This window comes from Rhinatrema bivittatum, chromosome 1, assembly GCF_901001135.1.
Source record: "Rhinatrema bivittatum chromosome 1, aRhiBiv1.1, whole genome shotgun sequence".
NCBI classification, from domain to species: Eukaryota; Metazoa; Chordata; class Amphibia; order Gymnophiona; family Rhinatrematidae; genus Rhinatrema; species Rhinatrema bivittatum.
Window position 1 is genome coordinate 808307670 of NC_042615.1, and position 15328 is coordinate 808322997.

The 15328-nt window shown below is 41.4% G+C and overlaps 1 protein-coding gene across 1 annotated transcript in view; it reads right to left on the reverse strand.

The window, feature by feature from the left end:
- The window catches only part of UBAP2 (ubiquitin associated protein 2), a 597209-nt gene that overhangs the window by 494022 nt on the left and 87859 nt on the right, over positions 1–15328 (reverse strand). Inside the window, 1 exon segment of the mRNA XM_029581175.1 lies at positions 7786–7919. Within this exon segment, the coding sequence (XP_029437035.1) occupies positions 7786–7878 (93 nt within the window). The 5' untranslated portion in view covers positions 7879–7919.

A 15328-nucleotide genomic window follows, 5' to 3' on the forward strand; every position in this document is an offset into this window, starting at 1 on the left:
CAGGAAGGGATGAGAAACAGGGGGGTTGGGACAGTCAAGCAGGGGAGAGAGGGAGCACAGGGAAGAGGATGGGGGGGGTGTTTGAGAATGCTGGGCAGGGATGTGAGTGTGAATGGATGATTGAAAGGGAGTAATTGGGAGAAGTGAAGGTTGATGGAGACATGAAGGGAAAGTGTCAAGGGGTACAAGAACCATAATATGTCAGTTTGGGGAATGTTCATTTCTTCTCTCTTTGTACTTTGCTTAGTGTAGGAGAAGATGTACTTCTGTTTCTAGTTCTCCAGTTTTGCACTGCATGCAGAAAGGCTTTTAAAGGTTTCCATTCCAGTTTTTGTCTCCACATTTGTAATTTGTGGTCTTTTATTCTGTAATTGGTGAAGGTTGGAACTATATGTGTGAGTGAGGTATTTTATTAGTAGGTAGGGATTTGTATCAGTCTTATTTGTTGCATTTTCTCATTCTCAATAGGACATGTACTGGTGGTGCACTGCTGCCTTTTCATAGGTAGGGATATTGCCATCTGAGATTTTGGAGGTAGTATTGCTATGGTTTGGCAGGTATGCTACACATGTGCTGGGTTTTTTTAGGTTTTGCATTTTACAATGGGCCTGGTAGTAAGGGAGTTTGTGTTTCTATTACTGAGATAGTACCAGAATCAGAATATATTTTTTATATGGATGAGTTGTATAGGGAAATCTTCTCTGCATCCATTGTTTAGGGATCGGGGGGGGGGGGGGGGGGGGGGGGGGGGGGGAGGCGGAGTTCCTATAGATACAGCATTATATGTTTACATTTAGCCCCATAATGGTCAAGTATTCAGTGTGTCATGTATGTAAGCATTATCTGTCAGATGTGTCCCAACAGAAAAAAGGTTGAGAACCACTGCCCTAGAGGAAAGGTGAGATACAGAAGATATGACAGAGATTTAAATATCTCAAAGATTTCCATGCACAGGAGACAAACCTCTTTCAATAGAAAGGAGGCTCTAGAATGAAGGGTCATGTGATGTGGTTGAAAGGGAGTGGACTCAGGAATAACCTTAAGAAATCTTTCTATACAACGAGGGTAGTGGATGCATGCAATGGCCTCCCAATGGAATGGTGGAGACAAAACTGTTTTTGAATTCAAGAAAGCATGGAATAAATACAGGGGGGGGATCTCTGAGGCATGTCGGAATTTGTAAAGCTCAATTAGTTGGGTGGATGGGAAACTAGACAGTCCATATAGTCTTTTTCTGCAGTCATGTTTCTATATTTCTATAAGCAAATCTAGTTTAAAAACTCACCTTTTTGAAATCCTAAATCCAAAGCTCTTCCTTCCAATAAATACATTTCCCATAGATTTGTTTTCATGTATGTTTGTCTTGACAAGAAAAAGCTCCATAGAGAAAGGACTCCCTTGTACAGCACCATGTCTAATAGCACTTTAGAATTGCTAAATAATAGCAGTAATATAATATGCAGAATTGGTAAAAAAAAAATTATTAAAATGTTTCAGTGCGCCTTCAAAACAAAGGATTTTGCTTGGGTTTAATTAAGGAAAATACTCTTACAAGTTAACCCAGACCGCTATAGTTTCCAAGTCAAGCAAATAGAATGACTACATCAGCCAATCTGTTTTGAAGGAAAGCACTATATCAGTAAAAAAAAAAAAGAAAATTAAAAAAAAAAAAAAGACAGGAGTCAAGTGGCACCTTATAGAAATCATGAGCTTTCTAGGACTGAGTCCACTTCGTCAGATATACTAAGTGTTGTACAAGAGATGGGCAAAATATACAGAACAGAGAGAAAGCATTGGATTAGACAGGACAGGGTGTGGAGAGTGTTACCGTAATAGCATTATAGTATAGACTACTGACACCTGAGGTAATTGAACACACAGAATGATCTGATAAGTTAAGTTCATAGGCGTCGATGCAATAACATTTGCAGAAAGCGGGCACTGACTTTACAGCGCCCGCTTTCTTAGCGCATGGCTAGCGCAACCTTAGCGCCTCCTTGCTAACGCGACCACGTGGTTACAGGCGGTCTGCCGGTTATGAACACCAATGCTGATAAACTCGGCGTCTGTTTTCATTACTGCAGCCGGCAGGTTATGAAAACCAACGCAGAGCATATCGGCGGTCTTCAAAGCAGCCAGCAGAATTTTGGGGGGGGGGGGGGGTTTAACTTTATTTTTTAAAGTATAGAAAAGCAGTTTTTTCTGCTTTTCTGTACTTTTTTTCAGTGTGCTCAGCTATTAACGCCTGCTCCAGGCAGGCAATAAATGTGCGTATGAGACGCACATTTATTTTTTTGCATTTGGAGTGAATGAGTGATAGCCTCATACGTATACATTTGCATGTGGTGAGCACTAACTCATTCACTCCGCGGACGCGCATTAAATAGGCACTAATCCCCCATTGCATTAGGGGATGGATTAGCGCCTATTTAACCCACGTCCGATAGCGGGTTAAACAGTGCGCTCGGCTGAGCACACAGTATTGCATCGGCCCCATAGATAGTTATAGTGAGTCATTAAGCCATTGTTTCTGTTCAGACCTTGGGTGATTGTGTTAAAAAAATAAATAAATAAAAAACTTAAGAAAAGTAACCTATCCAGCCTCCTACTTACCACATCAGGTCATACAACAGATATCCCAAACCCGCCCCACATTATCAATTTGTCAAACCATACACTCAACCAGGCAGAGGAAGTTGCTTTTCACAGGGACTCTCCTTCTGCCCCACCAAATCCACACAGATAATACAATTCTGTGGTGATCAGGAATCCTATTTCCACTGACTCAAGGAATATTTCTATACCAACCAACAAACCAACACAGCCACACACAGAAGATGACGCTGACACTCTCTCCATCCACTCAGAATATCAAAAACAAACTCCCAACGGACACCCTCAGATGGCAGTTACACTGGACTCGATTTTTTACACTGATTGCTTCTAACGACATGTTCAATCTGAGATAATCAAACATCTGTTAGCCCACAACCTTAGCCACAGAGAACGGGAAGACATCCATAGCCTCCGAAACAATCCGGACATCATAATCAAAGAAGGTGACAAAAGCGGAGCCATGGTTGTCATGAATAGACTGGACTACACACAAGAAGCAAAGATACAACTCTCCAACACCACATTTTACAGGCCCTTGCCCTCCGACCCCACTGTAGAATACCAGAAGAAACTACAGAATCTCCTGAAGGGATTCCCCATTGCCAACAGATTTACCGCGACACACCCCAGGAACCACAACCAGCTACTTTCTCCCTATTTATTTATGCCTTTTATCTCAAATCTAAACAGTTTTCATTATTAATACAAATCACATACAATAAAAATAATTAAAATATATTAAAAACAATTTTGACAACACCATTTTATATTAAAAATACAAAAGTACATACACAAATTCAAAAGCATCTTGTCCCCCACCTTTTTTTTTATTTATTTATTTTTTTTAAATACCACCTAACCTATGCCATACAAAAAACACCTCCCTCACACTGTTTTAATAAAATTTTATTTTTTAAATGCCTCCCTAAAAAGCCAAGTTTTTAATGCTTTTAAAAATAATTTCAGATCCCTCAGTAATTGCATTTCTTCTGGCATTAAATTCCAGAGTAACAGTCCTTCTATTTAAACGAATCTGCCTAGTTGAAGGTATTACCAAAAAACTCTTATTCGCTGATCGTAACTCTGAGGCACATATACCAGTAATCTTGTTCCCAACCAATCATCTACATTAATTTTATGAACCATCATCAAAATCTTATAACAAATTCTATATTCAACTGGTAAGCAATGAAGATAGAATAAAGCAAGCATAATATGTTCATACCTTCCTACCTCCAACACCACCCTAGCAGCCGAGTTCTGGAGCAGTTAAAAAGGCTTGATCAAATTTTTAGGGAGGCCCGGAAGAAGGTATATTACAATAGTCCATATTACTAAAAATCAATGTCTGTATTACCCAAAATACACAAACCGGGGAACCCTGGACGCCTTGTTGACTCCAGCATAAACACCCTCACAGTAGCGCTTCCTGGTTAGCGAGGAGGTTGGGAAGCAGCAGAACACTATTCCTCAACATTGCCTTGCAGCCTAGGTTAAGGAGAGCCTGAACTAGCCTCGTGGAATTCCAGCCCGGGGTAAGGAGAGCTTGAACTAGCCCCGGTGAATTTCTTCTCAAGCGCTTCCTAGTTAGCGACGTCATCATGGAGGGACATGCTGCAGATTTAAAAGCCGGCCCCCCTTTCCACTTCCTTGAGGTCGAGAAGCAGAACACTATTCCTCAACATTGCCTTGCAGCCCAGGGTAAGGAGAGCTTGAACTAGCCCCGGTGAATTTCTTCTCAAGTGCTTCCTGGTTTGCGACGTCATCGGGGAGGGACCCGCTGCAGATTTAAAAACCTGCCCCTTCTGCGGCGAGCAGACGACGCCGGCACGCGGCTTTGTTGAAACATCGCAACATTGGAGATTCTTCCTTAGTACTGAGAGTAAATAATTTGTATATTTTTCAAGATCTCGGCCTCCATCTAGGAGATTAGCAGCAAATTTCAAGGGAAAGTAAAAAACCTATCTGCTGGTTTTGAAACTGCTTAAATGCCCCATACAAAACGTAAGGCAAAGATAAGGGTGATGGCTTCTTCCTCACCCTTGTCAACGCCTACGCAAATGCAGATCCCAGCTTTTTTTGCTTTATCATCTGGAAATATACCAAGAGACCAGGTTGCAGAAGGAGTCGATATGGAGCGGATTTTGGACTCTCAGGCCGAAACAGCTTTGAATCCTGGGGCACCAAGCCTCCCTCCTCCATCATGTAGTATACCATCAGACTTTTTAAAACTAGGATTAGCTTTAGAAGGTCCGGAAGAGGGAACCATGTCTACTGAGGGGCAACTGGTTTCAAGAGAAGATATAGAGGCTTAAAGAAACCTTTGGATGAACCTAAAGAAATTACTTTGAATTCACTATGGACTGCAATAAAGTCTCTGGAAACTGTGATTATTAATTTGACTAGAGTTACAGTAGATTCAAATAAATGTTTTGATAATATTGAATTATCTCTTGGTAAGAAACAACAAAATATTGAACAAATTGAGACTAAATTGGTTAAATTAGAGAATTGGCAGCAAAAATTTGCTAAAGCAGAGATATTACCGTACATGAAAAAAAGTTTGAAGGGATAGAGAACATGCTGAAATATTTAAATTTAAGAGTACTTAATTTCCCAAGACATGGGTTAATCTCTGTCTATGATATGTTTAAAGAATACTTAGTGCAAATATTAAAAATGCCAGAAAAATCATTACCTGTTTTATCAAAAATTTACATCTTACCAAAATATAAAATTGATAAGAATAAAATAACGGAAGATCAGATAAATATCTCAGAAATAATTGAATCTTCAGTAGAGACAGTAATCTCAGCTAGGAATGATTTGCATATATCGTTTACCTTTGCATCAGACAGAGAAAGTGTATTGAGGCTTTTTATGAAGAATTGTCATGCTCTGTGCCATGGTGAAAAAATACACATATATCCTGATTTTTGCAGAATGACACAGGATAGGAGAAGAAAATTTTTAGATTTGAGAGCAGAAGTTGAGTCCAAGGGTGGGAAAATGTTATTGAAGTATCCATGTAAGTGTGAAATCTTAAATAACAATCAAAAGTATATTTTCTTTGAAGTGTCACAACTTCGTACTTTTCTTGATTCTCAATCCCCTAAATTTGAAGACATGGTGCCTAGTGCAAAGTAGAGTTAACTAGATGATATCCTTGTGTTTCAATTGTAAAGGAGGTATCTCTTTATTGTCATTAAACCGCTCTTTTTTCTCTTCTTTAACTGCTAATCTCTTAGTTATTTCCTAATATTTCAGATGCTATGTTACGTTAATAATTGCCTTTGGAATGTAAATAATTATTTAATGGTAATGGAACATCTGTTTGTTTAAAGATTGTTATTGGTTATTGAATAAGCATAAATAAAAAATTTAAAAAAACAAACAAACCCCACCCTCACAGTAGGAATATCTGGCTACATGGACTCCATCTTCAGTCCCTATGTCACCAGCACCCCCAGCTACCTTCGCGACACCACAGATTTTCTCAGAAAACTCCACTCTTTTGGCCACCTCCCAGCCAACACCATTCTGTCAACTATGAATGTTGAATCCCTTTATACCAAAATCCCCACAGAGACAGATTACAAGCCATCTTCCCAGATGCCTCCACAGCTGATCTGGCCAGCAAACAGTCATTTTGTCCTTACACACAATTACTTCAGATTTGAAGAGGACCTGTATCTGCAAGTCGACGGCACTGCCATGAGTACTCACATGGCTCCACAGTACACCAACATTTTCATAGCAAATTTAGAACAATGTTTCCTCAACTCCTACACCCAGAAGCCACTCCTCTATCTAGGATACATTGATGACATCATCATCATCTGAACTCATGAACTAGAAGCCCTTAAAGAATTCCACCAAGAATTCAAACTGCACTCCACCATCAGAGTCTAGAACAATCCACTCAGCAAGTCCACTTTCTGGACACCACTGTCCAAATATATGTAGAACACGTAAGAACCACATTATACCAAAAACCTACCGATTGCCATAGATACCTACATGCCTCCAGCTTCCACCCACCCCCTACCACCAGTAGCCAAGCCATACGGTACAATCGCATCTGTTCTGACCCCTCAGACAGGGACTCCCATCTGGAGAAATTACAATAGACATTCTTGGAATTACAGTATCTACCCAATGAGGTAAGGAAACAAATCAACAGAGCCAAATACCCAGGAACAATCTACTATAGAATCAACCCCAAAATGAAAATAAAAGAACACCTCTGGTTGTTACCTTTAGCTCCCACTTGAAACCACTGAAACATATAGTCAATGAATTGCAACCCATCCTGGATAATGAAAACACCCTCTCACAGGCTGTTTGTGGCAAACCTATCCTGGCTTATCAGCAACCACAAACTACAACAATGACACCACCTCAGGAAACCGACCCTGCTAGAAACCCAGGTGTCTGCTCTGTCCACATATTAACCCAAACACCATCACAGGACCCAACATCAACCACAACATCCGGGGCTCATTCACCTACTCTTCTTCTAATGTAAATCTGACATTATAAATGGCAGCATTCAGAAACCAGTAGGAGAACATTTCAACCTTCCAGGATACTCTCTACCTGACCTTAAGGTTGCCATACTCCTACAGAGAAACTTCAAAGAGCATTCCAGAGTGAAACTGCTGAATTGGAACTCATTAAAAAAAACTTATCACCCAAAGTCTGAACAGAGACAATGGCTTCATGATTCACTACATCTATCTATCTATGATCTAACTGTTATCAGTTCATTGTCAGTTCATACTTATCTCAGTTGTCAGTAGGCTATACTATAATGCTATTAACATTCTCTCCGCACCATTTCTTGACTAATCCCATGCCTTCTCTCTATTCTATATATATTTTACCCATCTCTTGTAGATCACTTCACTTATGCATCTGACGAAGCTGACTCTGTCCTAGAAAGCTAATGCTTTAATAAATTAGTCTATAAAGTGTCACTCGATATTCCTGTCTTTTTTTGCTACACCAGACTAACATGGGTATCCCTATGAAGATTTTTCACTATATCAATAAAGTGATTACACAGAAATCAAATACAACAATTTTATTTAACTTTCCAAGATACTTACAGGAGTTATTTGATAACATTGATCTAATTCAGCTAGCTGAAGGATCAATGTCACATACCTGCACTTGTTTCTGTGGTTGTGTCTGTGCAGCTGGAATCTGCATTTTGTCCCGAGTGCCCCGGGAACGATCAGTGCCCACTGAAGTCATCATATACAGTATATACAAAACAATGTATGTACAAAATAGAAAATCTGCAAAAGAAAAACACACTTTTAAGCATTAAAACAATTTGTGAGAATTATTCCACAGAAACAGTAGATATCAAATAAGGATCATAAAGGCCCATCTCACTTTCCCAAAATATCTCCTGTTGTAATGCTTTAAATCTCAGTTCATGTCTGGTTTTCAGTTAGTCTTCCTAATTAAGGATTCTTTGCACTTAGCCCATGCTTTCTTAAATGTCAGTTTTACCTCCACCAGTTCCGAAGAAATATTTTCTAATGTTACTCCTAAATCTGCCTTTGAACTCCATATTATAACTTCTATTTGAATCCATCTGTCATATCCCCTCTCCCCCTCTAACATATTCAGGTCCTTAAGTCTCATCTCATAGGATTTTTGGTGCAAATCCTACTTAACTTTCATAACCTCTCTCTGCTATGTCCATACTGTTTCAGAGATAGAACTTCCAGAACCAAGTACACTGTTACAGATGTGAGCTCACTAGTAACCTGTATAGAGGCATCATTATCTACTTTTTCATACCAATTATGTAATGTCCTATGTACCCTAGCATTCTTCTGGCTCTGGTCCCTGCCTTTTCGCACTGTTTTACTACCAGGATGTTATCAGGTATGATCACCCCAAAGTCTCTCTCCTCGTGGAGACTGAGATGGTGCACATCAGCATTTCAACCCCCATCACATACTGCTCACTTTGATTTCTGCACACACAATGCAGGAGACCATACTACTTTGTACTGAAACATACCTGCCAAACATTTGGCTAATGCTTGGAGGAGTAGCCCAACGGTTAGACCAGCAGGCTATGAATCAGGGAAACAAGGGTTCAAATCCCACTTCCCCTTCTTGTGACCTTGGGGAAGTCACTTTACCCTCTTCTGCCTCAGGAACAAACTTAAGCGTAGATGTATCTTCACAGGAAGGCTCCCACTATCACCAGAAGGGGACACACACCACAATACTGGGACCCCTCCCCCGAAAAACTATCCCAGCTCTATGGTGCATTCCTTTGACTCATGGTCAAACAGCACTAGACAAAAGAACATTGTCCCTTTAATGCAATGGCAGCCCCAACCTCAAGGGACCACCATCACCTTAAAGGACCAGCAAAAAAAAAAAAGCATACAGTTCAAGAAAAGGTTCTGGGTCCCCATCCATCCAGAGTACTTAAATAAAAAAAAAGTAAGTGGTTCTAGCCCTCGTCCATAACCCCCACAAAGTGGCTAAAAAAAAAAAAAAAAAAGTGATTCCGGGCCCCACCATGCCCCCTCATCCCCCAAAGTGCTCAAATAAAAATAAATGCTTCTGGGCCCCTTCCTTGCACCCCCAAGAACCCCCCAAGCCTTTAAAATCCAGAACAGTCCCCTGGTGACCGAGGCAAGGTCCGAGGATCGGACCTAAGACACTTTAGGGAAGGTGGGGAGAAACCGGAACCACTTTTAAAAAAAATTTTCAAGCACTTTTGGGGGGGGGGGGGTCATTGCACAGGCACATTAATCTATATACAGTTTTTCGGTTTTGTTTTGGTTTTTTTTACTTTTGGGTTACAAGTGAATTTCAAATAAATTGGTTGCAACTGTTCTTGGATATAATCACTGGTTCAATTTCTCAAATCATTTTTTGAACATTTCAATTGCTTTTCTTCACCCAGTAAAATTTCCCAAACATACCGAACTTAAGTATGCTTCTCTTGCCACTTAAATTGTGAATAAAATTACACTCATCTTTCAAAAATGTTGCTATAAGCCAGAATCTTAAAAGCAATCATCCTCGTCTTGCAAAATATTACAAAGGTCCTAGACCCTGACATGAAGCCATGTTTTGGTGTTCCTGCAACAAGGGAGTTTCAAGATGTTATGGTCTCATAAAACACCGAATATGGTCCTCAATGCATTGAGTGACACCCTCACAACCCCCCTGATGCAGGAGCACTGAAACATGGTTTCACATCAGAGCCTGAGACCTTTGTAATATTTTGCAAGAGAAGGCTGATCTCTTATAAGATTCTGGAGTATTTAAAAGATAGAATTTTACTTACTATTTAACTGCAAGAGGAACAAATAAGTACTGTATGTTTGGGAAGTGTTACTCACTGGGTGAAGAAAGGCAACTTAAATTTTCCAAAAAATCAATTAAGTGAAATTAGACAATGATTATATCCAAGAACTCTGTTGAAGCAGGTGAATTTATTTGAAGTTTGCTTAGAACCTGCAGCCTCTAATAGTCAGGGCGGGGTACAATAAGAACACATAATAAAAAGTATGAACAAATCAAAAATAAGATCACAATCATATGTAACATAAGACAAAACAAGGACTCAGGCAGGCTTATGACATGCAAAGCCTAACCTTGTGGGATAGTTCAAGGTTGTTTGAGGAAAATTGCACTGGAGAAGGTACAGAGAAGGGTGACTAAAATGATAAAGGGGATGGAACTGCTCCCCTATGAGGAAAGACTAAAGAGGTTAGGGCTGGTCAACTTGGAGAAGAGACAGCTGAGGGGTATATGATAGAGGTCTTTAAAATCATGAGAGGTCTAGAACGGGTAGATGTGAATCAGTTATTTACTCTTTCGGATAATAGAAAGACTAGGGGGCACTCCATGAAGAAAGAAAATAGCACATTTAAAACTAATCTAAGAACATTATTTTTCACTCAACGCACAATTAAGCTCTGGAATTTGTTGCCATAGGATGTGGTTAGTGCAGTCAGTATAGCTGGGTTTAAAAAAGGTTTGGATAATTTCTTGGAGAAGTCCATTTACTGCTAATTAATCAAGTTGACTTAGGGTATAGCCACTGCTGTTACTGGCATCAGTAGCATGGGAACTATTTAGTGTTTGGGTACTTGCAGCCTAGTTTGGCCACTGTTGGAAACAAGATGCTGGGCTTGATGGACCTTTGGTCTGACCCAGTATGGCGATTTCTTACGTTATGTTCATTAGGTCGGCTGTTCAGGCAGCAAGTCTTTGAAGGCAGCTGAGAAAGGAAACATTTTTAAGGCTTTCCTGAACTCTTTTGGAGTCTCAATATTCTGTAGGTATAGGGGCAAGATGTTCCAGAGAGTGGGGCCAGCAATTGAAAAGGCCTTTTTTCTACTAGAATCAAGTCTGGCATGCCTTGGAGAGGGAATTTACAGGTACTGCTGGCTAGAGGATCAGCAGGAACGACGGGGCGTGTACAACTTTAAAGTGGTATTCATCAATGGAGAAGTGATGATGTGGCGCAGGCTATGGATAATTGAAATTGTTTTGATTTGTATCTGCCATGTGACAGGGAGCCAATGTAGTTGAAACATTGAAGTTATGTGATCATGGAGTTTTGAACTGGTAAGGAGACCAGCAGCAGAATCTGGGTAATTTGAAGAGCCCTGATGATGCATTGTTGCAGACCAGTATATACCGAAAGTCAGAAATCTAAGGAGGAGAAGCAAAACGATTTAAGAAAGTTCTGAACTTTGGTAGGATTAGAAAGGCAAGTTTGCTTACCGTAAACAGTGTTTCCGTACATAGTAGATGAATTCGCCATGCTGTCTGGGTACGTCTTCCGTGCCACTAGGTGGTGGAGCTCTCTAAGATTAGTGAAGTCTTTCAGCTAGGTGCTCCCTCTTGTATCTTCCCACGCTTGCCCGAGGCTCCTCAGTCATTATCAATGCAAGTAAGTATGCCATGTCAGAACTGTCCGGGGAGGCGGGCGGGTCAGCATGGCTAATTCATCTGCTATCTATGGAAAACGGTAAGCAAACTTGCTTTTTTCACGTAGATAAGCAGCTGAATTAGCCATGCTGTCTGGGAGTCCCCAGCTGTCGTATTGAGTATATTGATGTGGGCATGGTCTGTTTATTTTGCTCAATATGGGAAGTATAGGCGGACAGTTCCTATGAAGGCATTTTATGTGTGGAACATGTGCTCTTCTGCAGTATAGTCCGCCCCATGTGTGCATCATCCGCAGTTTGTTTGTCCATACAGTAATGGGATGTGAAAGTATGCAGTGATGACCACATTGCCACTTTACAGATGCCTATGAGAGGCACTTCATGGAGGTGTGCAACTGAAGCAACCATCGCACGCACTTGATGCGCTTTTGGAGTCACAGATAGCTGTTCTGAACGCTTTTGATAGCAGAATTGTATACAGTTGGATATCCAGGAAGATAAAGTTCTTTGTCACTGGACGGCCTGGCGCGTTCGGGTTGAAAGAAAGGAAGAGTTGAGGGTCTGTTGAGCGAATGCATGCACTTTTTGTAGTAGGCAAGTGCATGCTTACAATCTAGAGTATGGAGTTTCCACTCGTCATTTGCATGAGGTTTTGGATGAAAGGTAGGTAAGGTGATGGTTTGGTTAATATGAAAACTGGAAATTACCTTTGGTAGAAAATTGGGGTGTATGCGCAATGTCACTTTGTCATGGAGGAATTGTAGATAAGGCAGGTAATGAACTAAGGTTTGAAGCTCACTAACTCGCCTTGTTGATGTGAGGGCCGTTAAGAAGAGTACTTTCCATGAAAGGTATCGTAGGTGACAAGTGTCCAATGGTGGTAGCACCAGTTGTTCGAGGATTATGTTAATATCCCATGGCACTGGCGGTTTCTTTATTGGTGGACGTAAACGTAATACCCCTTTCATGAATCTGGATACGAGAGAATGACATATGGGTTCCCCGTTTAGGGGAGTATGGTAAGCTGCTATAGCACTTAAATGCACTCGGAGTGAGGCCGTGGCTAGGCCTTCACTGTAGAGAAGATGGAGGTAGGTCAGAAGGTGTTCTGGTGGGCAGGTGAGTGGGTCCATGCCCATCATTGAGCACCAGGAAGCATAGCGTGACCACTTTCTATGGTAGTTGAGTCTGGTCGATGGTTTTCTCGAGGACACTAGTATGTCTTGAAGAGAAAGAGGAATGTTTAAGTTCCGGTACATAAGCCTTTCAATCTCCATGCCGTGAGGTGTAGGGAGGAGTGAAGAGGATGAAGTAATGATCCATTGTCCTGGGTAAGTAGCTGAGGGCTGTTGCCCAGGGGAATTGGGTTGTGTATTGATAGCTGTATGAAGTAGCTGTACCATTGTTGTCTTGGTCATGCTGGCACGATTAGAATCAGATCCGCCTGGTCGTCGATGCATCTCTGAATCATGCGAGAGATAAGTGGTATCAGAGGGAATGCATACAGCAGATTGTGAGACCAGCTTATGAGGAATGCGTCTTGAGCTAGTCTGAGTGGGCTCGGGTAAACAGAGCAAATGTTCTCCACTTTCCTGTTGCGTTCAGTCGCAAAGAGATCGATGGAAGGAAAGCCCAAATTGGAGAATATGTGATGCGCAACCTCTTGATGTAGTTCCCATTCGTGGGGGTGAAATATTCTGCTGAGTTGTCTGTTCTGGAATTGCTGATTCCGGGCAAGTAAGTTGCTTGGAGAGAGATGAATCTGTGGTGAGCCCACTCCAGTATCCGGAATGTTTCCCTGCAGAGGTTCCAAGAACTTCCTTCCTTGTTTATGTAGAACATTGTGACACTGTTTTTCCCTGTAGGGATTTTTTGAAGGTTCGAAGGGTGTTTCTGACCACTCTGAGTTATAGAAGATTTATGTGTAGTGTGCATTCCTTTGTGGACCATAGTACTTGAGTTTAAAGATGGTCTAGGTGAGCTCCCCATCCATTGGGAGAGGTGTCTGTGGTGAGTATTATCTGATGTCGAGGAGGGTCATAGAGGTGAACCCGTCAGTAATGTCGATGGGAGTAGCCACCATTGCAGGTCTCGTTTCATGCTGATGGTTAGGGTGATGGGAGTAGACAATGGATGGAGAAACTGGGTCCACTTTTTCTAACCGTTCTTCACAATTTATCATTTTATTGTTACACTAAGAAGTAAGATTTTCCAAATCCAGTACTCTTTGTTGGAAATTAGATGTAGATCGAGTCAGATTTATGATTGCAAGCTCTAAAGACTTAATCACAGACCATAAAGTTTCTAAAATAATTACCGATGATTTTGGTAGAAGAATTACATTAAATTCAGGCTTAAGGTCCCCCAAACCCCCACAGCTTGGTCCTCACTCCTCAAACCATCTTTAGATGGAATACTTAATGTTCCAGAACCCTCTTCCATCGAGAGAGGTAGTGAACTAAGGCCTGTAGCTTGCTGATACGCCTTGCGGAGGTGAAAGCGATCAAGAATAGCACGTTCCAGGAGAGGAACCTGAGATGACAAGTGTCCAATGGTTCAAATGGTGGAAGCATGAGTTGTTCCAAAACAATGTTTATGTCCCACGGTACTGGAGGCTTCTGAACCGGGGGCCAGAGATGCAGGACTCCTTTCATAAATCTGGAGACGAATGGTGACAAGAGATAGGTTCCTCGTTGAGAAGAATGTGGTAAGCCCTATGGCACTGAGGTGAACTTTAACAGAGGCCATGGCGAGCCCTTCCTGGTAAAGAAGATGGAGATAATCCAGGAGGCATTCTGGTGGGCAGATTTTCTAGAGGAGACCAGAATATCCTGAAGATGAGGAAAAATGTTCAGGTGTTGAAATACGAGCCTTTCAATCTCCACGCAGTGAGATTCAGAGGAGAGGCCGAATGGGAGAACCTTGTACTGGAAGTGTCGGCCGTCCGCGATGAAACAGAGGAATCACCAGAATGTAGGGTTCATTGGAATGTGAGTATACGTATCCTTCAGATCCAGTTAGCACATCCAATCTCTGGGTCAAAGAAAGGGAAGGATAGATTTGAGGGATGTCATCTTGAATTTTTCCCTCTGTAGGTGTCTGTTGAGAGAGTGTAGGTCCAGGATAAGCCGGAGGCCACCGGACTTCTTGGGAATGAGGAAGTACTGAGAAAAGAAACCCTGTTGGAGCTGCGAGGGGGGCAGCTTCCGAATGCACCATTATTGAAGAAGTGGTTTATCTCCTGGATTAGTGCAGTTAGTGTAGCTGTGTTTAAAAAAGGTTTGGATAAATTCTTGGAGGAGAAGTCCATTAACGGCTATTAATCAAGTTTACTTAGGGAATAGCCACTGCTATTAATTGCATCAGTGGTATGGGATTCTTCTTAGTGTTTGGGTAATTGCCAGGTTCTTGTGGCCTAGTTTGGCCTCTGTTGGAAACAGGATGCTGGGCTTGATGGACCCTTGGTCTGACCCAGCATGGCAATTTCTTATGTTCTTATTTAATGTTTAGGTACTTGCCATGTACTTGTGACTTGGAGTGGCCACGACTGGAAGACAGGATATCGGGCTTGATGGACCTTTGATCTGACCCAGTATGGCATATCTTATGTTCTTAACTGGAGCAGGAAGGTGGAAAAATTTGGCATAAAGCACTGAGAGAAAAGATCAGAAGAGAGTACTATAGGAGACTGAAGATAATTGAAAATGCCTTAACAGCACATAATAATATACAAGCTATTAATCAGTTTGCAATCCCTGCACTATC